Raw genomic sequence first — 21,990 nt, 5'->3', positions numbered from 1 at the left:
GCCTGGCATCAGCACCCAACCATAGACCGGCCCATCTGGACTTTGGAGACGAGCACCGACTGGTGGGACCGTGTGGTCCTTGGACAATGGGACGACCACCAGTGGATCCGGAATTTTCGGATGAGGAAGCGGACCTTCATGACGCTGTGCACCTGGCTCACCCCCGTGCTGCAGAGAACCGCCACCCGGCTGCGGGCACCCATCCCCGTGAACAAGAGGGTTGCCATCGCGCTGTGGAAGCTGACCACACCGGACAGCTACCGCTCGGTGGCACACCAGTTCGGGGTGGGAAGATCCACCGTTGGAGTGATTGTCATCCAGGTAAGTCCCAGGGGGAGTGGGATGGGGGGAGGGCTCCACTCCAGGCCCAGGGACACCCAAGACTCCAGGCTGGGTTGCCCAGGGGTTTCAGCCGTCCCTTCCTTGCACAGGCCCGCTGGGGGGGGGGCGTGGGGCGAGGGGGGCCCTGGGGTGTGTGTGTGTGTGTGTGTGTGTGAGGACAGAGGGAATCAAGGGGGGGACCCAAGGGAGCGCACACTCACCCCTGGCTGTATGTAATGTGTTCCCTTGTGTTTCTCTGCACCCTTCTGCAGGTTGTCCACACCATCAATGACGTCCTGCTCCCGCGAATCATCCGCCTGCGCGACGTCGATGAGACCATGGCCGGCTTCGCTGCCCTCGGGTTCCCCAACTGTGGGGGAGCCCTGGACGCCACCCACATCGCCATCCGGGCCCCGGAGCATCAAGCAGCCCACTTTATGAACCGAAAGGGGTACTGCTCCATCGTCCTGCAGGCCCTCGTGGATCACCGGGGCCGCTTCCTGGACATCTACGGCGGCTGGTCCAGCCGGGCACACGACGCCGGCATCCTCCGGAACTCTGGACTGTTTCAGAGGTTGGAGGCGGGCACCTACTTCCCCCGGCGGGACTTGACTGTCGGGGATGTGCCAATGCCCATCTGCATCGTCGGGGACGCGGCCTACCCCCTGATGCCCTGGCTCATGCGGCCCTACACGGGGCAGCCGGACCAGAACAGGGCCCGGTTCAATAACCACCAGAACCGGGCCCGAAACCCAGTGGAGCTGGCGTTTGGACGCCTAAAAGCCCGCTTCCGTTGTTTGCTCACCCGTCTCGACATGGGTGGACAGAATGCAACAGAGGTGCTGGCCGCGTGCTGCGTGCTCCACAATATTGTGGAGCGCAGTGGGGAGGCCTTCCTCCCTGCATGGGTGGCAGCTGAGGCACAGACCTTGGACCAGCCCGACACAGCTGCCATCCGACAGGCGCGCCAGGAGGCGGTGCGCATTAGAGAGGCCCTGGTGGACATGTTTGCCCAAGCCCCGTAGCAGGGCCGTCATCGAGTCTGTTCGTCGGGTGCGTCGGGCGTAGTTAGGGTTTTTCTTTTAAGTTAGGCTAGGGTTTAGGCCACCATCGCCTGTCCTGAAGAACAGCCAACAGGATTTGGGACTTGTGCGGAAGGCTCACGTCAGTGCCATCTTTGATGGATCTCCTGGCTCTTCCTCTCCTGAGACCCAGAAAGACCAAAGGATTGAGGTGGCCAGCTTTGCTGTCATCGTCCGTCGAGGGATCTCCTGGCTCTTCCTCTCCTGAGGCCCGGAAGGACCAAAGGATTGAGGTGGCCAGCTTTGCTGTCATCGTCCGTCGAGGGATCTCCTGGCTCTTCCTCTCCTGAGGCCCGGAAGGACCAAAGTATTGAGGTGGCCAGCAACACCACAATCGTCCTCCCTGTGCCTAGACTATGTTTTAGAATCTGTACTGTGCTGCATCTTTTAACCATTTTTGCTTGTTTGTTGCTATGTAAATATAGTTTGTGGTTTACATCTTTACTGAAAAGTCTCAGTATTTCTTTATGCGCCGCAAACCAATGACCACTGAAAAAGGCCCCTCCCCCCCCCCCCGGTGATAGAGTCATGAATTTGTTGTCCACAGTTTGTAACCCTGTTAAATTGAAGTGGCTAATTGGCATCTCACATAATTTCTTTACAGTTACTAGAGGAACACAATAACCACACAAGATTCAAGTGAAAACAGAACTTTTTATTTACAAAGGAGGGGGGGGACCTTTAACTGGGAGACGGAGGGGGGACCTTTAACTGGGAGACGGAGGGGGGGCAGTTACTGGGATGGGTGGCCCCTGCGAGCGCCCCTCTGGGAGCGGACCTGCCCACGCTGGGCAGACCGCGTCGGGGCAGCCTGCATGGTGAGGTGGCCACGAGTAGGAGCACGAGTAGGAGCACGGTCAGGGTCAGGGTCAGGAGCAGGAGCACGGTCAGGGTCAGGAGCAGGAGCAGGAGCAGGGGCAGGGAGAGGAGCAGGGATAGGAGGGGGCATGGGCTGTGCTCCGGGAGGGATGGCGGGGGCATACGGTCCGGCCATGCCGTAGTGGATGGCATGTATTAAATGTGCCGTCAGGGTGCCCATTGTGGCGCGCATCTCGCGGCATTCCTCCAGGAACACAGCCCATCCCTCCTGCCGCTACTCCTGGTCCCCCTGCACATGCTCCGCAATAGAGGTCTGGATCCCCTCCACCGCGGTGATGTGACGCCGAAGCAGCTGGTCCCGGTGTCGGAGCCTGGGCCTCCGGGCTTGGGCAGCTGGGGGTGCCGCTGCTTCTGGAGTCGTGGGTCTGGTGCTGGGTCCCGCTGCAGGGAAGAGAAGAAAGGACGGGTCAGTCAGGCAGGCCGTCCACTTTCCCCACACCTCATGCCCTCCACCCCGGAACCCAGGTGACTGCACAGTTGTGGCTTGGGCCCACTCGGTTCCCCTCCTGCTCCCGTGTTGTATGTTGGCAAGGAGGACCGCCCCTGGAGTAGGGTCCTCCCTCAAGTATTGTAAGCACCGGTCTGTATCCTGGCCCCGTGCAGGGCGGGAGGGTGCTTGTGCTGCGTTCACCTGTGGAACTCCGTGCCGGTGGACACTGTGAAAAGCTTAGGGCTAATCAGTGGTGTTTGACAGGGAGCTAGATGCATCCCCACGGCAGTGCCTGGGAGCACACCTGTCAGTGGCGGTCTGGGCTCTCAGATCCCCTCGCGTGGGATATCTCCTGGACAGAACCAGAAGGGTGACTGGGTCGGGGGATGTCTCATCCTTGCAGCAAAACTCAGGGGCCCTTCTCCCTCCCACTATCCCTCCCGCAAGCCTGGTAGCCCAGGGAAAGGTGTGGCCACAGTGGGGACTTCCCTCCGGGAACCTGCCAAGGCAGTGGGAGCAGGTGAGGGGCTCGGTGGGGGTCTACGGTCACAGGACTGTGACGTTGCGCTTATCCCAGGAGCAGCTGGCTGTGCCTCACAGCCAGGCATGGGACAGTGTGCCGTTCTCTGTGCTGCACCCCTTGGTGGAGCTGCGGGCTCTGGGCTGAGTCCCTGGGGCCCTGGCCGGTTCCAGCCGGCATCCACCCTTCCCCCTGGTCCCACCGAATGTGTGTGAGGAGCACGGTCCCAGGCATGTCCTGCAGCTGCCTGCCACGGCCACCTGCCGCTCGGTCACCAGGCTGCACGTGGTTGCACGTGCTGCTAACTGCCTCATGCTACGCAGCGTGCAGCTCACGTGGCCTGAGTGACATGCTCTCCCCCTCCCCCCTCCGGGCACCTGGCTCTCCCTCCCCCCCGCCCTCCGCCCCCCGCCCTTTGGGAGTGTAACCTGCAAAGACTCACCAGTGGGTTCCTCCCCGGCCACAGAGGAGCTGCTGGAGGGGGCCTGCTGGGTGGCAACTCTGGCCTCCTCTCCTGACGTGCCGCCACTGTCGTCTCCCTCCTCCGGCTCAGTGGGATGGTTGATGTGGGGGTGCTGGCAGGTGTCTACAGGGACAGCTGGGGCTTGTGGGGCTGGCTCACCCAGAAAAGAGTGCAGCCTCTTGAAATAGGGGCAGGCATCGGGTCCTGCTCCCCTCCCCTCCGTGGCCCGCACGTACGCCAGCCGCAGCTCCTTCACCTTCGAGCACACCTGCTCGCAGTTGCTGCTGGGATGGCCTTGCTGGGCCAGGTTCTGTACCAGACGGGTGTACAGCTCTGCGTTCCGGCGACGGGACTGCAGGTCATGGAGACCCTCCTCCTCCTCCCACAAGTCCAGGAGGGTCTCCAGCTCCCTAGGGGTCCAGGATGGGGCCCTGCGTTTGCGTCCCCTGGGGGCTTCCTCCCCTGCCCCGGGTGACGGTGGCTGACGACCACCTGGAGCTGCCATGCCTGCGCTGAGGTGGCTGGGCAGCACAGTTGCCACGTGGCAGAGCTGGGAAGGGTGGTCTCCGGGGGGCTCCTGCCACGTGCGGCCAGTAGCGTGCGCGCTCTTTAAGCCCTCAGGTTACGCGGAAGTCCGCGGCTTCTACGGTGTCTCCCGCCATCCAAACCACTTTTTTCCATTTCTTCTGCTTTTCCAGAAAAGCTGTCTACACTGGCCCTTTTCCGGAAAAGCTTTTCCGGAAAAAGGACTTTTGCCGGAGCGGGAGCAGCGTAGCGTTTCCGGAAAAGCGGCTGATTTTGTACAGTACAGCGTCGATGCTTTTTCGGAAATTCAAGCGGCCAGTGTAGACAGCTTGCAGCTTATTCCGGAAAAGCGGCTGATTTTTACTCATTCCACGTTCCACGAGGCGTACAGATAGTTCGGAATGGCTTGCTAGTTCGAACTATCTAGCCCGTGTCGTGTGTAGCCGCGCGGCATGGGGTTCGAACAAGCCAGCATTTAAAAATGGCGCCGGCCGGCTTATGCAAATGAAGCCCGGGAAATTCAAATCCCGGGCTTCATTTGCACGTTCGGTATGCATACATTACCCCGCTAGTTCTAACTAGCGGGGTAGTGTAGACATACCCTCAGATGTTATTAGTGATATAAGTAAGGAGCTTGTTTAACATGTGGCTTTTATCTCAACAGCTAGTCACATTTGTAACCTTTCCCCGTATATTTTAATAGCCTATGTAAATGGCTTGTGAATGCCCACAAACTTACAATAAGAGTTAGCCTCCATATTTAATTTACCTCAGTTATCCAGATTCATCCTCAAATATATGCCTGCAACTCTCTTTGAATGTAAAAGTACAAAATTTGGCTCACACCTCATTAGTTCCCTGTGGAAAAATTCCCCAGGCCCCACATAAATTCTTAAAATAAGTTTTCAATGGGCTTTAAGTGGTGTCATGGCCTTGTGCAGAATTTCATTCATAGTTCAGCGCTTGTGTAACTGAGCTTAGGCCTTCATTTGCCACAAATTTACAAATATGCTAATCTTTATGCACCTAACTTTTCCCATAAAGTCAATGAAGCTGCATATATCCTCACAGTGAAGTTTTTCCAGGATCAGGACATTAGCCTGTGTTCTTCTTGACCAGTATCAAATTAACAAAAACCCTTAACTTTATCTTGCAGAGATGTTGGAAACCAACAATGTAATCACTTTCAATGGATTAGCCAATAGCTCCAATTACCACACTTTCCTTTTGGATGAGGAACGGAGTAGACTATATGTTGGAGCAAAGGATCACATATTTTCTTTCAACCTGGTTAACATCAAGGAATATCAAAAGGTATCTTCACTCCTACTATCATTGTTTTATTAACAAAACCGGTAGTACTAATCTAGTTATGCAGAGACATAATGTAGTTTATTTCTATTGTCAATGTATACATTAACATTATCATGACATCTTATTACAGTTGATCCCCTAAAAATTGGTTGCAACACAAGGGGGAAAATAATAGGTCAAGTCTGGACATGGTTTAAATGATGATAACAAACAAACTGGTGTGTGTGCTTTGTTCTACTCTCATTTCCCAGTGAGGCAGATTAGGGCACACAGATAAACTGTGAGAGTGTCATCGTGTCCCGTGTGGACAGATAGTGCTCAGCAGGGTAGCACAGGGTAGATTCGCACCCCAACATGCCATGAAAAACCTTTTTGTTAGACAAGCTGCAAGCCACCAAGCTAGGAAATATAGAATGTATGATTTTAGCTACTAATTTTAGAGAACATGCAGTACATCTCATTTTATTGTGGTGTAATTATTTGTGTCTATCATGTGTTAGAAGCACAGGCAGAATAGTTAACATTTTAGCATATTTTTACAGGCGTATTATATAATCATTTTATATTATATATTAAAGTATCATGAAAGGTTAATCTCTAGATCCTAAGGTGAACCATAAAACCATGGGATTTTGTATGCTTATATTTGAGCAATCAAGCGTTAAGGCTTTGAAAAATGATGGTGCTAATATCTACACAGTTCCCTTTTTATATGTGTCTTTCTTCTGGTCCATGTCCAGTATATCCACAGTAGCACAGTCCTTTTTTATAATGAGAAAAAGCCGATTGAAATATAGTGCTTGTACACAATAGCAGTAGCACCAGTACATGAATACACTTTGCCTTAAGCCAGCTATTGACCACCAAACAGTCCATATTTTTATGCTTACTGCTCAATAAAATGAAGATGACTGTTACGACAGCTGTCACAAAAAAGGTCATGTTACTATGCACTTTTTTTGAGAGTAAGGCCACTTCAGTGATTGTGAGTGTTGATTTCTTTTCCTTAGCATGGAGTGCTTTAGAGAAGTGCATTTCTTTTTCTCATAAACTGTAATAGATTGAATGCCAGTAAAAGAGTGACAGGTTGGTAAAAGCTCTTTGCCCTTGATGGAGAACATTACTTTTAATAAAAGTTGTAGACTTAAATTAAAAGCTGATGTACAGATCAACTGTGCTTTCGGGTATGCTTCTGCTTGAATCTCAGAACTTGTTTTATCTTTTCATTTATTCTAATGAGCTTTGCCAAACAGTAAGAAAATAAACACAGAGATGAAGGTTTGATTTATTATAGTCATATTTAAAATCCCACAACTTTTATGGTGCATTTTAGCTTCAACTTTTATGAAAGATATATTGCTTCAGTACCAGTGGATTTTTTTCTTGGTATTCCTGACCTTTTGCCCATTTGCCTATTAGCTTCCTAAGATGATAGCAATAAATACCTTGTGTTCTGTATTCTGAAGGAAGACAGGCCATTCATTTGTATTCTCTAAGGAAAAAAGATAAAAGGGAAAATGAGTATTTTCTTTTCTATTCTCCTTAGAGCAGCTATAAAGGAAACTGGCTATTTATTTGTGTCCTCTGAGGGATTCATACTTTAACGCACAAAACATCTGGAATAATTAAAAGAAAGCATGGTGTTTCCACAGTAGAATACTGATTTCTGTCATTAAGAGAATTGTATCTTCAATTCTTCAGTCTTCAAACACTTCTAAAACATTGTGTGAAATAATAAACAGACATCATTATATTAAAGAACAGTAATTATAATAGATAGCTCAAAACTTTAGATTCAAAGTGGGATTTGAACATTTCCAAAGATTATAAGAATTTTTTTTAATTCAGCCTGATATAAAGACCAGGGTCACTGAAAATGACTGAGATCCAAATTAAAACTGTTCAAAAATGTTAGCTGTGTTTGGATCTCAGGTTGTGGTTCAGGTTCACCTCTTGTTATTACCAATTATCAGATAGTCCCATCATTTTTGAGTGAGAATCTTCACTGACATCAGTGAGGATTTCTGCCTAAGCACTGGAAACAAGCTGTGACCTCAGCAACATAGCCCTAATAAGTCCAAATTCACCTTGTCATTACAAGTTCACTCCCTTCAAGCCAGGTCAACAAAGTTGAAGCATAGTTGGAAGAGAATTTGACCAACCCACATTAGAGACAGGAAAAAATAATTTAGACAATAGAGCAACCTTTCTCCAAAACTTGAATTGATCCTGAGCTGAACCTTTTGGGAGGTCTGAAAAATTTGGTCAATTATTTTCAATCTAGTATATTTTCATTTTCACTGTTCTCTGTACTTCTTAAGCCAGAATAAGAGGAAAAGTCCTTTAAGAGACCATATTCTCATGAAATTTTCAGCCCAATTTTAAAGATTCAAGAGGCTCAATTTATATTATATTATATTATATTATATTATATTATATTATATTATATTATATTATATTATATTATATTATATTATATTATATTATATTATATTATAGGCTGTCCCCAACTCACGCGGATCCGACTTACGTCAGATCCGCAGTTACGAACGGGGCTTTTCTCGCCCCGGAGGACACGGACTGCGGGACCTCGCGGTACCGCCGCCCGTGTACTCCGGGGCGAGAAAAGCTGCTCCGCGTCTCCCTGGTCTGCAGACCAGGAAGACGCGGAGCAAAGCCGCGGAGGGGCTCGGGCAACGGAGCAGCCCAGGCGGCCTGGGCTGCCCCCCTGCCGGCTTCCCCCGAGGCTTTGCAAAGCCGCGGAGGGGCTCAGGCAGCGGAGCAGCCCCCCTGCCGACGTCCCCCGAGGTTTTGCAAAGCCGCGGAGGGACTCGGGCAGCGCGCCTGGGCTGCTCCACTGCCCGAGCCCCTCCGCGGCTTTGCAAAGCCTCGGGGGAAGCCGGCAGCTGGGCAGCCCAGACGCGCCGCGGCTATCCCTCTGCCGGCGTCCTCAGAGGCTTTGCTCCCCGTCTCCCTGGTCTGCTGGTCTCCAGCAGACCAGGGAGACGGGGAGCAAAGCCGCGGAGGACCCGGGCGGCGGGACCACGGTGCGTCTCGGTCCGCCGCCCGCGTCTTCCTGGTCTGCTGGGGGGGGGAGGGCGCAGCTAGTACGCCCCCCCCCAGCAGACTAGGCTTTTCTCCAGATGCCTGTGGCAGAGCAGCTGGGGCGCTGCCGGTTGGTCCCGCAGCGCCGCTCTGGGCGCTACTGGACCAACCCGGCAGCACCCCAGCTGCTCTGCCCCAGGCGTCCTGATTCAGCTGCTGCTGGTCAGTTTCAGCAGCGGCTGACTTGGGGACGCCTGGGGCAGAGCAGCTGGGGTGCTGCTGGGTTGGTCCAGTAGCGCCAAGGAGCAGCGCTACTGGACCAACCCAGCAGCACCCCAGCTGCTCTGCCCCAGGCGTCCCCAAGTCAGCCGCTGCTGAAACTGACCAGCGGCTGACTACAGGAAGCCCGAGGCAGAGTTTCTCTGCCCCGGGCTTCCTGGAATCAGCCGCTGATCAGTTTCAGCAGCAGCTGACTTGGGGACGCTTGGGGTTCTTAAGTTGATTCTGTATGTAAGTCGGAACTGGAGGTCAGTTTCAGCAGCGGCTGAATTTGGACGCCAGTTCCGACTTACATACAGATTCAACTTAAGAACAAACCTACAGTCCCTATCTTGTACGTAACCCGGGGACTGCCTGTATATTATATTATAATCGCAATGTTAGGATATTGATCTACCCTAGATCTCAAAACATCATTAACAATATTCCCTTAATTCTCTTTTTTCACCCATAATCATCCTTCTTTCCCCCTTATTTTATAAATATAATGTATTGAATATCGAGGTTATAATCCAGTCTTGTAGACATTCATACTATATTATCTGAAGTTATCAGTTGAATCTTAACCTGGCGTTATGAGAAGATCATGTTTTATTCTATATGTAATGCCTAAAAGATTTCCAACATACATGAATAATTGACTGAAATGGTCTCTGAGTTTTCTGTGTAGAAACTGAGATACTCCTTCTACCAGAAGTAATACCACAGCAAGCTTAGGGAGTGTTGCTGTAATAATTTTATAGATATTTGCAAAGACCCTGGTCTAGCTCATCATCCACATTAGTGCTTGATGGCACGTTAGCATGAAACTAGCATAGACATTTTCATTTAATTGATGAGCGGGAAGCAAAAGTGAATTACAATACAGGCAAAACAGTCACGGGCCCCATTTATATTACAATATTCCCAAACACTGTTAAAAGGCACACGATAATAGATACTTAATATCAGTGAGATTAAGATGGTGCAAGTTTTAGTTCTGAGTCTCCATTTCATTTGTAAACCAGTGTTGTAATTACATTAAGGCCAATATTGATATACTGGCATAACTGAATAGAAAATCAAGCCCTTTGCTTCCATCTTTTTCATAATTAGCAGTAAAAATCCACATTATACACACATGTTTATAAACTTCCTTGTCATCATGACTATCATATACACTTTGTTCTGTTTATGTTTGGGTTTTTTTTAGTGAAAGAAATAATGAGAGAAAAAGGAAAGGAACTGGGTGACAAGACTACATAGCACTTGGCATAAAATCTGTTACTATCGAAGCATGAAATGGCATAAAGTGATTTTATTTTCTTTCTATAGCTTGTTTGGCCTGTGTCTCATACCCGAAGGGATGAGTGCAAGTGGGCTGGAAAAGATATTCTGGTAAGTACAAATATTTATAATAGCGTTTTGTTTTTGGTTTTGGTTTGTTTTTGTGAAGGATTTTAATATTGCATGAACTCTAGTGTTAATATTTAAAGCACTTATTTTTCCTAAGATTACTCTTCTTATCATAGCATGAGACTTGGGTCACATCAGGTTTTTTGGCTGGTTGGGTATTTTGGTCCAAAGAAATGAATTCTTAAGTTTAAATGCATGAAGAGAATTAAAATCATGCAAACTAATTTTTGCAGAGAGCAGGGGCAGATGACCGTTCTGCGGGGCACTGGGCAGTATATTTCGCGGGGCCCCCTTTGCCACGGCGCATGCGCGGGGCTTTTTGAGGCGTGGGGCCCGGGGCGGCCGCCCCGTTCGCCCTGCCCTCTATCCACTCCTGGCAGAGAGAATACTAATTAATAAATCACCCACTAAAAAGAGTATCATTGATTCTTTTTTAATTTATTTCTGATTTCATTAATTTTGTAATTACTTAGCCCCCATAATGCAATAAGTTCCCTGGGGACCCACGTGTGCACCTAGCACTTCCTTGAAATAGTCCTCCATGCAGGGTTTCCTAGGTTTCTGCCTGTATGGAGCTCACTGCAGGGTTGAAGACTAAATGGTTTTAACTTTTTGTATCAGTTTTGGTGCCTCAAGAAAGAAACAGGCATATAACACATGCTTTGCTATATCTTCCATCTGTCTCTTACTCACATATCTCCATCTTTGTATACATGAGAGTGAGAGAGATTGGGCTTGTGTCCTAACAATACTCTTAGGGTTCGTCTAGACTGCAGTGTTTTTTTCAGAAAAACGGCTGTTTTTCTGAAAAAAAAACTTTGCTTACGTCCACACTGCTATTGCGTCCTTTTGAAAGAAAATTGAAAGAACGCAGGGGTTTTTCTAACATTGATAAACCTCATTCTACAAAGAAGAATGCCTTTTCCAAAAGAGCTCTTTCGGAAAAAGGCATGTGTGGATGCGGAAGAGGGAGTTTTTTCGAAAGAAGAGTAAAGAGGGAAAAGCACAGGTGCCCTGGTTGCCACTTCATCCATAGCAATCACAGCTTAAATGTGAGAGAGCATCCATTCAGTGTGGGTGCTATCTTTCAAAAAATCAGATTGCTTTTTCGATGTGTTTGGCAGTATGGATGCTCTCTTTCGGAAGAAGTTTTTTCAGAAGATCTCTTCCAGAAAAGCTTCTTCCAAAAGAAACCTGCAGTCTAGATGTACCCTTAGGGCTATGATTCCCAACCTTTTTCCCATGGAGGAACCCTTAAAATAATTTTTCATTTCCTGAGGAACCCCTACCTATAAAAACGTTTGCTTGGCCAGAAAAAGTTGACAGAGGAGAGCACAATTCAATTACTGCTAAATTATTGTCAAGAAAATTGATTTGTAAAGAGCTGCTTATATATCTATATATGTCATCTTATATGTAAGAAAAAAAAATATTTCACGATTTCTCGCGGAACCCCTGACGATGGTCTGCGGAACCCCAGGGTTTTGTGGGACTCTGGTTGGGAACCACTGCCTTAGGGCATGTCTACATTTGGGAGTTATTTTGAAATAACACCCCTTATTTCAAAATAAGAAGGTGAGTATCCATACTACCAAGCCTGTTATTTCAAAATAATGGGCTTGTTATTTTGAAATAATAACTCTTGCTTGAGAAGAGGAATACATTTATTTCAGAATAGTTATTTTGGGAGTTATTATTTTGAAACAACCTAGTAGTGTTGACATAGCCTTGGTGAATACTGATAGTCAAGTCCTGTCTTCCATTATACACACACAGGATACATATACACAATAAGACAAATGGACATGCTCACAGTGGGCCAAATGGGAAATCGGTGACGTAAAAGTATGACTGAAAGTGGAATTTGGCACCATGTGTATACATTACTGACCTGAATTTCAGAGATGCTTCACTAAAATATTCATAACGTTGATCTTATGCCTCTGAAGAACTGTGTTCTAATATTGTCTTGGTCAGAAGTGAAAGTGGGTTCACTGGCTTAACCTGGCCCCTAGAGGACAGTTGTTGACATCAGAAAACCACTTCTGGAGCAGCAGAGGTAGTTTTGGTCAGGACTGACATATATAAGCAGAGCTGTGTATGTGAAGAAGGAACTCATGATTTCCATGTGACTGGCTATAGTATGAGTGTCTCTAGCCACTTCATCGTCCCTTGATTTTTCAATCACTACATCTATTTTTTACTCAAACCTATGTATTCATAAACACTTCCCTTAGAAATAGTCTATGAACTAGAGAACAGAAAATCTAACCTACAGGATAACCCCCAAAAGTGCTGGTTGGGTTGTAGAGTACTTGAAGACATTAAGTAATAATGGCTACCCAGAGGTGTACTAAGTATTATTATATTACAGTAAGCAACAATATCATGCCTTGAGGAGAAACTCCAAAATCTACAGCAGTGAAAACAAAGATGTTTCCCTTACTTTAAAAAAAAAATCTTTTAAAAATTCACAGTAATAAAGTGGGGATGGTGGACAGGAAGGGAATATTTCAGACACTGCAGAAAATCGGTTTCCAATGTACTCATAGTAAGAGGCTATATCATGCTGCCTCTGGAGCCATCCAGAAAGAAGATTGTGACTCAGCAAGTCACAATCTCACTTTCAATCACCTCTATGTGTATGTGTGTGTGTTACACTACAAATGTATACCCTGCACAGTAGGCACTGACTGACTCATCAAGGTAGCTATTCCAGTGGGCATGAAGATGGAGTAGATCAACGATCAATCCCATCCTCCTCTTTTTCTATATCCCTGCATTGAGTATCCCTATGCACTTCAGGACAATGTGCTGGCACAAGGTCACTAGAAGGCATAATGGGGAGTATGTGCCAAAATCTAACCCAAAGTGAGGGCAACAGTATTAGGGTATGTCTACACTAGCCTCCTAGTTCGAACTAGGGAGGCTAATGTAGGCATTCAAAGTTGCAAATGAAGCCTGGGATTTAAATATCCTGGGCTTCATTTGTATCTTCCCGGGCACCACCATTTTTAAATGTCCCTTAGTCTGAACTCCATGCCTGCAGCTACACGTGGCATGGAGTAGGTAGTTCGAATTAGGATCTCTAATTCGAACTACCGTTACTCCTCGTGGAATGAGGTGTACTGGTAGTTCGAATTAGAGATCCTAATTCGAACTACCTACTCCGTGCCGCGTGTAGCTGACGGCACGGAGTTCTGACTAAGGGACATTTAAAAATGGTGGTGCCCGGGAAGATGCAAATGAAGCCTAGGATATTTAAATCCCAGGCTTCATTTGCAACTTTGAATGCCTACATTAGCCTCCCTAGTTCGAACTAGGGGGCTAGTGTAGACATACCCTTACAGATTACACAGGGCTGGTCAGAAAATTTTGAAAAAATAAAAATGTTGGAGAACAGCAAACACTTTATTTTCTCTTTTCTGATCATTGCTAGAGTTAGTTGTACAGGGTAAGCTGCAAAGAATTCATTCCATGTATTTAAATAGAAATAAAGAATGGTAACATTTTATGTGGGTGGGGATCTGCACTGTAGTTTGGTAGGTGAGCTGGACATCAGAAACAGGATTAACTCTAGTTCTTTATCAGTAAGCAACCAAAAGTACCTGAGTCAAAGGTTTCTGTTTCAATCTTGTTCTTGCCATTTAAAAATGCACTAGAAACAAAGTATTGAATGGTTTAACCTAATATAACAATTGTAGCTGTAATAATATTAAAAATTGAACATCATTAATGAAACTTCTCATTTTTCCCTCCTATATCCCTTATAGTTGTTTTCAATACCTAGGAAATGTGAAATATAATGACCATAAAAATAACTCAACATGCTTTCATTAAACAGAGAGAGGACAGTGAAAGTGGAGTATAAAGCACATATGATTTAACATTGCTATCAACATGGTCCATTGCTGAGATATTAGATATTTCTCCTTTGTGATTGCTCACACTTCCCTGAATGAAGTTCTGTATCTTTTATGACAGTTCTCATTTTTAACATTTGTAATTATTGTTCTCAAGGGGGACAGCCAATACCACAAATACAAGTCCCCACTAATAAGCCAGGTGCAGTGCAGCAGCTGCAATGAAAGTCTTTCCCTGATATTGCCCCATTGGTAACCTTAGACCTGACCTGAGAAATTTCTTCTCATAATTAAAAGAAATAATTTACTGTAGCTTTTACTGACTGGGTCAAAATGATTCCTTAAATCCACAATGCCACTCATGGCAATCTAGGCATACGAAATTGGTAAAACTACAGTTTACATGGGATAATGTTGCGGTCAGCATATCATGTTATTCTAAATCAAATGGTAACTTGCCTTTCTGGAAGAGATCTTTTGAAAAAACTTCTTCCGAAAGAAAGAGTCCACACTTCCAAAGCGCATCAAAAAAGTGATCTGATTTTTCGAAAGATAGCACCCACACTGAATGGATGCTGTCTCACATTTAAGCTGTGATTGCTATGGACGGAGTAGCCACCAGGGCACCTGTGCTTTTTCCTCTTTCCTCTTCTTCTGAAAGAACTCTGTGATATTCTCTATCCTTAGTAAAGGGAATATGACAAACAGTATAATAATGTTATTAAAGGAAAGGGAAAAATTGTAAAATTTTTAATAGCAACAAAGGTACTTACTTCTGTTGCCTAGCTAAATACAAAACTATGAAAGCCCAATAAAAGGAAACAAAGAGTTTCATATTGTTCTGATCTTCCGCCATCAGTAGATACACTCTTTTGATCTACTGTGGTCACAACCTGAAACCTTCCCCTGTAGATTCCCGATCCAGAGTTTGGAACAATCAAATAATTAATTGTCCCTAAAGAATACACCCCAGGTTTTACACTGAACAAAACAGTGCAGACATGATAAATAAAACTCCTAGTGATATAACTCAATACTGAGTTTCAGTGTTTTGATTTAAAGAGTTCACTGTCATCTGGGACACAGTGGTAACACATGGCAATTTCTACATTACATATGGATTAAATAATAGGCAAACAAGAAAAAAAATGTGGCAATAGTTCCATCTTGAGGTTCCAGTGATGTCATAAACCAAGATGGAACTGTAACTGCAGACAGGAAAACCATGTGCATAAACTGGAGCTGACCAGAAACTTCACCTATAATTCAAACCATTATTTTGTTACAGTTTGAAAAGTTTTGATTAACTTCCCCCTATCTCTCTCTTTGGCACATCTGTGCATTTCCTAATTTTTGTCATGCACAGGGGAAAGAGAAAGGGCCAAGACACCAAAGGAATAGTTCTAGTGGTGTTTAATTATGGGATTTCACTAAGGTATATGGCAAATTCTATGACTTGAAGACTTAAAGGATAAGTTTTAATAAAGCAGCGAAGGATACAAACTTCTAATGGGAACTGAGTACCTAACTCCTTTTGAAAACCCCTCTAAATCTAAATCAAGTTGATAGGATAAATGCAGCAATTAAGGGAGAAAATTCTATAAGCTATGTATACAAGAAATCAGACTAGATGATGGTAATGTGCACTTTGGGCCTTAATATCTATAGATCTTTGAATTTCCTATCTACCTCCAATGTGTTCGGAAATATTTTTTTTAAATTCTACCTGAAATGTTGGTTCTCACAAGGTGTGTAGATCTCATAGAATCAAGTGAAGCTTTGGATGACCATCAGAACATTCCAGATCTTCTCTGAGCATTTTTAAGCATAATTTAGTGTTAGTGAATTGTGACACATTGTCAGTACCAGTGTGATAGTCATGTATTTACCGAGCAATCTGGTGCAAATCCTCATAGGCAGCCATAATCTAAGCGCATTATCCCAACTACATACCTCAGGCCTGTTGTCGTTAAAAGATTACTCTTTGTAAGTATCTTCATCTCCAGTCATTAATTCCTTGGCTTCTAAACTACACCGACCAAACTGCATGCCAATTAGTGCTCACTGTGCCATAATTTTTGTCATGTGGACATTTGCTTGTAATTGTACTTTGGCTGCAAAGCACTAGGAAGTTTGTCTGCTCATCAGGGGCCACAGGAATTCAAAGTGTGTTTACTTGATTTGCTAAAATATATCTGCTGCTGCTAATTTGGAGTCAAATCAAAATTTAAAAGAAGACTTTTTAGAAACTGAGGAGCAGCAGCAGAGAGGAGCAGCAGCAGCAAAGCTAAGTGCTTTGTAGATACATTTCATTTATGCACCTTTGCAGGTCACAAAGTATTCATCTCACTCTTTGAGGTTTGCAAGGATGTAAATTAGATCATAGTACTTTGCACTTCAATTGTACACATCTAAGCCAAACAGGCCACCTAATATTTTATCTCCATAAAATGGAAAAGTTCAGCTTCCAAGCCCCTTCCTGAATCATCTGACAGTGCTCAGTTCCGAAGACCACTGCAGTCTTGTGTTTGGACTGATTGTCAGCTGGATCAAATCTATGATGTCAAGAGGGTGCAATTTATTAGGATGCCTCTCCTCCCCAAAACCATTTTTGATGACATTTTGGAAAATGAAGATTGCAAAAAATAGTGTTGTTCCCTTCAACTTCTTTTTATTAGCCTTTTAGCCTTAGGGAAAACATAAAGTCATAATGTAGAAATAATATTTTTCATGTGTTATTTTAAATGAAAAATTGAAGAGAGAGAGAGAGAAAATGAATCATAGACTAGCAATTGAATATACATAGCCTGCTCATAAATTAACCAGAAAAGATCAGACCAGGTAGTGTCTTTCCCTTTCCCACTCCTTCATGTCCCCTGACAAGGGGTCATCTCCAGTCAGATGGGGAATACAAGCAAGCAGTGTGCTGATGCAGTCTCACCAATGTGGAAAACTGCACTGTGTAGGCTTCACAAAGGAAGTGAGGGAGGATGGAGATGAAGGCTCTATAACTAGGTGACACTGAGTGGTAGAGGTGAGCTGCAATGGTGAGGAGGAGAGCCACACATGGAAGCCTTTTTCTGTAACATATGTTTCCTCCCCAGGGGTATTGTGGCTTAGTTAGGCACAATTCTTCCATGGACCCCCACAATGCAGCCAGTGGCTTTAGCCACAGTATGTGCTGTAATCATTACATTCAGATGCCAATACTGGTTTTGCTTTCACTTAGGAATTGGCATATGATGCTTTTTGTAAACTGTTCAAGACAAATCAATTACTGCAAGGTAGTGCCTTGAGCAGTTGAGTAGAGAGGAAGAATTAAGTTAGCAATGGTAATTCAAGTACTATATCCTAACTAGTATTACACAATTTGGCAATTTCACAATATAGGAATATAATTCAATATCCTTGAAATTATGGCAAAAAATAGCAAAGTGCCATACATTAAGGAAAACAATATGATTGATATACTTTTTACTCATTCTTGTATAGTTAGATTGTCTTAAACCTCAGATTATGGTGAACAAATTAATCTGGATCAAGGATAAAAACTAAATTTTCCTATCTCTGGATTATTTTTTTATTATAGGAGTGACTAGTGAGATTTGCTTCTGAGGGAAGCTTACATTCATCAAATCTGAGGCAGGTTTTTTCAGCAATGAACCTTTGCCTTGAATTATGAGCCTTGTACAAATAGCACCTTGATTTTTAGAACTGTAGAAATTATTCTGAAGTCATTTGGGGTGGGGGGGGGAGAAAGGGAAATTAAAATTATTTTACAGGAAAATGGTTTTCAAATTTCTACTGATGGAGGTTTTCTCTGAGTCCGAGATTGGTCTTGACAAAGATTGAGGATTCTTTCTATATGCTACTGTACCACCAGTGATTGATGTTTTGGAACTACCTAGACAGATTTCTTGTTATGTTTAATTTTGTCCCAAGATGGACAGGGTAAATGCCCCCCCCCCCCATATCTTTCCTTCTAACTATCATACTCACTTGAATAACTAGAAAAAATGATGGACACATTTCATTCCCTGAATTCTCTTAGGAGTTCTGTCTTCCAGTTCAAGTTCACTTCTAAAGGACACATCTGTTTCTATTTCTGTCTTAGATTCTTTCTCTTTGGGCAGATTTTTTTTTAATGGAAGGAAGGGTTGTTTTACTTCACAGCCTCTACAAGCATATTTCTAAAAGCACATTTCTTGTTTTCTTCATACACTTGCAGCATAGCTTAAAATTCTCCTACTTGCATTATTCCACACATAGGCATCTTCCTGTGATACTGCTGGTATCACATGCCTTCTAATTGCCCCTGTTTGCTCACGGAATGTCATTGTCCTTGAACTGTGTAAAAATAATCAAACTATTGGTGAAAAAGAAAGTTCTTAAAATACCCTCCAAAATGTTATCTCTGATTTCTTATTTTCCAACCTGTTAAACTTAAAACCTGTTCAAGATAATAAAAGAAAAGAGATAGAGAGACTTTTGCAATTTAGAGGGAAATTTTTATTCCAATTATGATGGTGCCACAATATTAAGTACAATAAATAAAGACTTATTTATGGGGCAGAGAACAGTCTGGTCTCTGTTAGAACAAATCACCTATTACTTCCTTTCTAACTTACACAATCCCTTCTGATGAACTGCTTCTGAAGCTTTAGGTCACTGTAAGGGAATTGTGAATTTTGCAGGAAACATAAAAAGATAATTCTTGATTCAGTAAGTGCCACATTTTAATTGAATGAGTATTTTAGACTTCCATCAGTTATGGATTTTCTGCCTAGTTTCTTGCATGGAACTCAGAATAATGTTATATCCACACCTAAAAATCAGGACTCCCATGTTATGGAGCATGTAACTTCATAGTCAGACTTATAGGGCATGTTTATTTATGTGCGTACATATTGCTAAGCAACTGCATCCTATAGATCTAGCATTCTGTTGCTTCCTTTCAGCACTTCATGCATTAATTTGTCACTTTCATTTCAGAAATTTAGGTATATTTATCCTAGATGACTGTGTCTGGATATCATTTCAGGATGTGCATAAAGCAGAATATAAAAAAGTGATTGTTTCTGCTTCCAAGAGGTTTATGTCCATGTAAGGGACTGATGGCTTATGTCTGAGATACTCTACCCTGCTAACAGGTGTTAGTCCTGCTAGGGAATGTGGAGTGAAGCCTACTGATTCAATGAGTCATGGGGCTTATCCAGATATAAACAAGATGGGAGTGAGTCTCTAGAAGTTCTAGAGTGCAGGCTGACCAACCCTGAAGAAGGAACTCAGTAGACAAGCTTGATTAGAAGGCTTGAGAAGAACTTTATATCATTATTAATTTCTTGGTTAATTTCTTGATCTCCCAGGATAAGGGGGAGTTTTCTATTCAGTACAAGAGTGTACAAAGTTTGGTTTGGAACTGGCTTGAAAAAAAGAACTTTCTCATAGTCCACTATCAAGGCTACTGTCTCTTTTGAGCTTCTTCAAAGAAGGGTGCATCAATTGAGCTAGTTCAATTGCATAGCTTATTTCAAAATAGCTTATTTCAAAATTGGGAGCATCTACACATCACTTATTTCAAAATAGAGCACTCTTCCTCTGACTTCACTTACTCCTTGTACAATGAGGGTTACAGGAGTCAGAGTAAGAAGTCCTCCAGCTTGACAGTATTCCGACATTATTTTGAAATAACTTCCTGCTGTGTAGACTTGGACTAAGTTATTTCAAAATAACACTAGTTATTTTGAAATAATGTTTTAGTGTAGACGTATCCTTATTCTTAGAATATTAGAAAAAGAGGCTTAGGGTCACCCATTCACAGTGCTGTACTTCAACTCAGCATCTCAGTTCATATGTACTGAAATCCCACTTGTTTGCTAGAATGTGTGCACACAAAGCTTCAGTATATCTTGTATTGTATTCTTTGTTTTAACTAGATGTACAAAAACATGAAGGGGTTAAAGCAGGTCTTTAGGACTATAACTCTTTCTTGGCATCACTTCAGTTGTTTATGAACCCCAAGCAATTATTAGCTGCATCCTTTGAATAAAGATGCATGATTTACAGCCTTGAAAACTTATTGATTTGAATTTTAATAGAATTGGAAGGAAGAAAAACAAAAATGGAAACAAAACTGTTCTAAAGGGCTTTATTTTTCCATTTCTTGGTATCATGTCAGTGTTTGATGGTCTTAATGACATAAGTAACCAAGCTGAGTAGTCTCAGGGCACAGGAACTTTCATTGTTCCTACTTGCTGACCAGGATAGAAAGAATTTAGATAGGATCTTTCATTTTCTCCCACTGACACAGTGCTGAGACCACATGACTTTTCAGTATGGTGTGTAAGTGTGCTTCCAATAAAACTATTTGCTGACAGTAATATACACCTCTGAGGCTTGAAAGAGTTAAGACACATTTGGTTTTCCCAGTGGTTGATTTTTCTAATCTTCTTTGTAAATTGGCTTCTTTTTCTTTTATCAGTTGTGAATAATGGATAAAGAACATTCAGAGGACACATCCTAGGTCATGTCTATATTGTGTATTTTCAAAATTCTCACTCACTCTGTCATGTCAAGAAATCAGGTAGATTAGACTCTAGTCATTAAACACTTAATCAGGAAGATAACTGGGGCTAAAGTGGGAAGTGTTGGGCTCCCAACGTCTTATCAATGTCCACACCCCATCAGCAGCTTCATTAGGAAAATTCTCAGGTCCCCTCTTGATAGCAGAGAGGAATTCATTTGTGTGATTATCCCTGCTACTTCTGTACTCTCAGCTCTGCACATCCGGCGGATGAGCAATGCCATTCTGGACATAGTTTGAAGGCTTTAAGCCATTCTTATCAGAAGACCATGTAATAATCATTGATTATGTTTCAGATTCCATCTGCTTTTTCAAATCCTGGAGACCAGGAATACCTTTCCAAATTATAGTTATCACTAAGATTGTTAAATAATGTGAAGGAAATAGATTTATAACATGGACCCGCTATATGATTGATTTATGTACACATATAGAACACAGCAGTAAGCCCACTTCTCTTGTGGTAAAATTCATTCCTCTGAATAGAGTCTGAATAATCTGGGCGGAATCCACAAGGAATCCATGGGTGGTGAAAATCCATTCCGCCTACACAGAGCCAACGGGAGTGGCTGCAGTTGCTATTCTAAGCCTATCCCTCCATGGTAGTTGCAGGGAGTGCTGGCTTTTTCCCATTGTGGAATTCTGTACCATGAAGTTCTTATTGCAGCGTACAGATGCCCTAGTATAGCTGTTCCATCCATGTTCTCTTTACATAGTCCATTAGTGGGACTTTAATGGTGTGGAGGGTCTTATAATGAATGCATTTTACCCTTGGTGCCCAGATAAGGTTTACAATAAAAACTGAAAAGCAATGTTATGACATAGAGCTTTACAGTGAATCTGAGGTTGTCTTCTTTGCTACTTGCCTAGTACAAGAAACCCTGATCTTAGACAGGGGTTAGGAGGCACTACCATAATGCAAATGCAAAACACAAAAATAATAGTTCTTAACCAATCATATGAATGAATCATGTGAATGAGGCTTCTACAAACAATCATAGACAGACAAGCAGTGCCATTATAGCATATAGAATGCATTTTATCATCATGGAGTGCGCAATAGGAGTATTCACATGCACAGAGTTTCTCAAATTAAAAAATATTTGCTGGATCAGAGGCTAAATTATATCTTCAGTTTCTCCATTGTAACACCAGCATAGCTTAAGCTGGTGAATTGATTGTGAGTCACCAGCTACTAGGAAATAATATTTATTTCAATAGGGAGAGAAGATAGGCGAGGTAATATCTTTTAGTGGAGTAACTTCTGTTGGTAAGAAAAGCTCTCAAGCTT

The 21,990-nt window shown here is 43.8% G+C and overlaps 1 protein-coding gene across 4 annotated transcripts in view; it reads left to right on the top strand.

Annotated features, from left to right (window-relative positions):
• SEMA3A (semaphorin 3A) overlaps positions 1–21,990 on the top strand; it is a 446,406-nt gene that overhangs the window by 287,093 nt on the left and 137,323 nt on the right. For all 4 annotated transcript variants that reach the window (XM_006117134.4, XM_075926288.1, XM_006117137.4 and 1 more), the window contains exons 3-4: positions 5,377–5,534; positions 10,173–10,235. In XM_006117134.4, the coding sequence (XP_006117196.2) occupies positions 5,377–5,534; positions 10,173–10,235 (221 nt within the window). The remainder of the gene's footprint in view (positions 1–5,376; positions 5,535–10,172; positions 10,236–21,990) is intronic.

The sequence above is a fragment of the Pelodiscus sinensis genome, chromosome 1 (assembly GCF_049634645.1).
Source record: "Pelodiscus sinensis isolate JC-2024 chromosome 1, ASM4963464v1, whole genome shotgun sequence".
Lineage (NCBI taxonomy): Eukaryota > Metazoa > Chordata > Testudines > Trionychidae > Pelodiscus > Pelodiscus sinensis.
The sequence above is the reverse complement of the archived record's forward strand: the minus strand, read 5'-3'. Positions and strand labels throughout refer to the sequence as shown.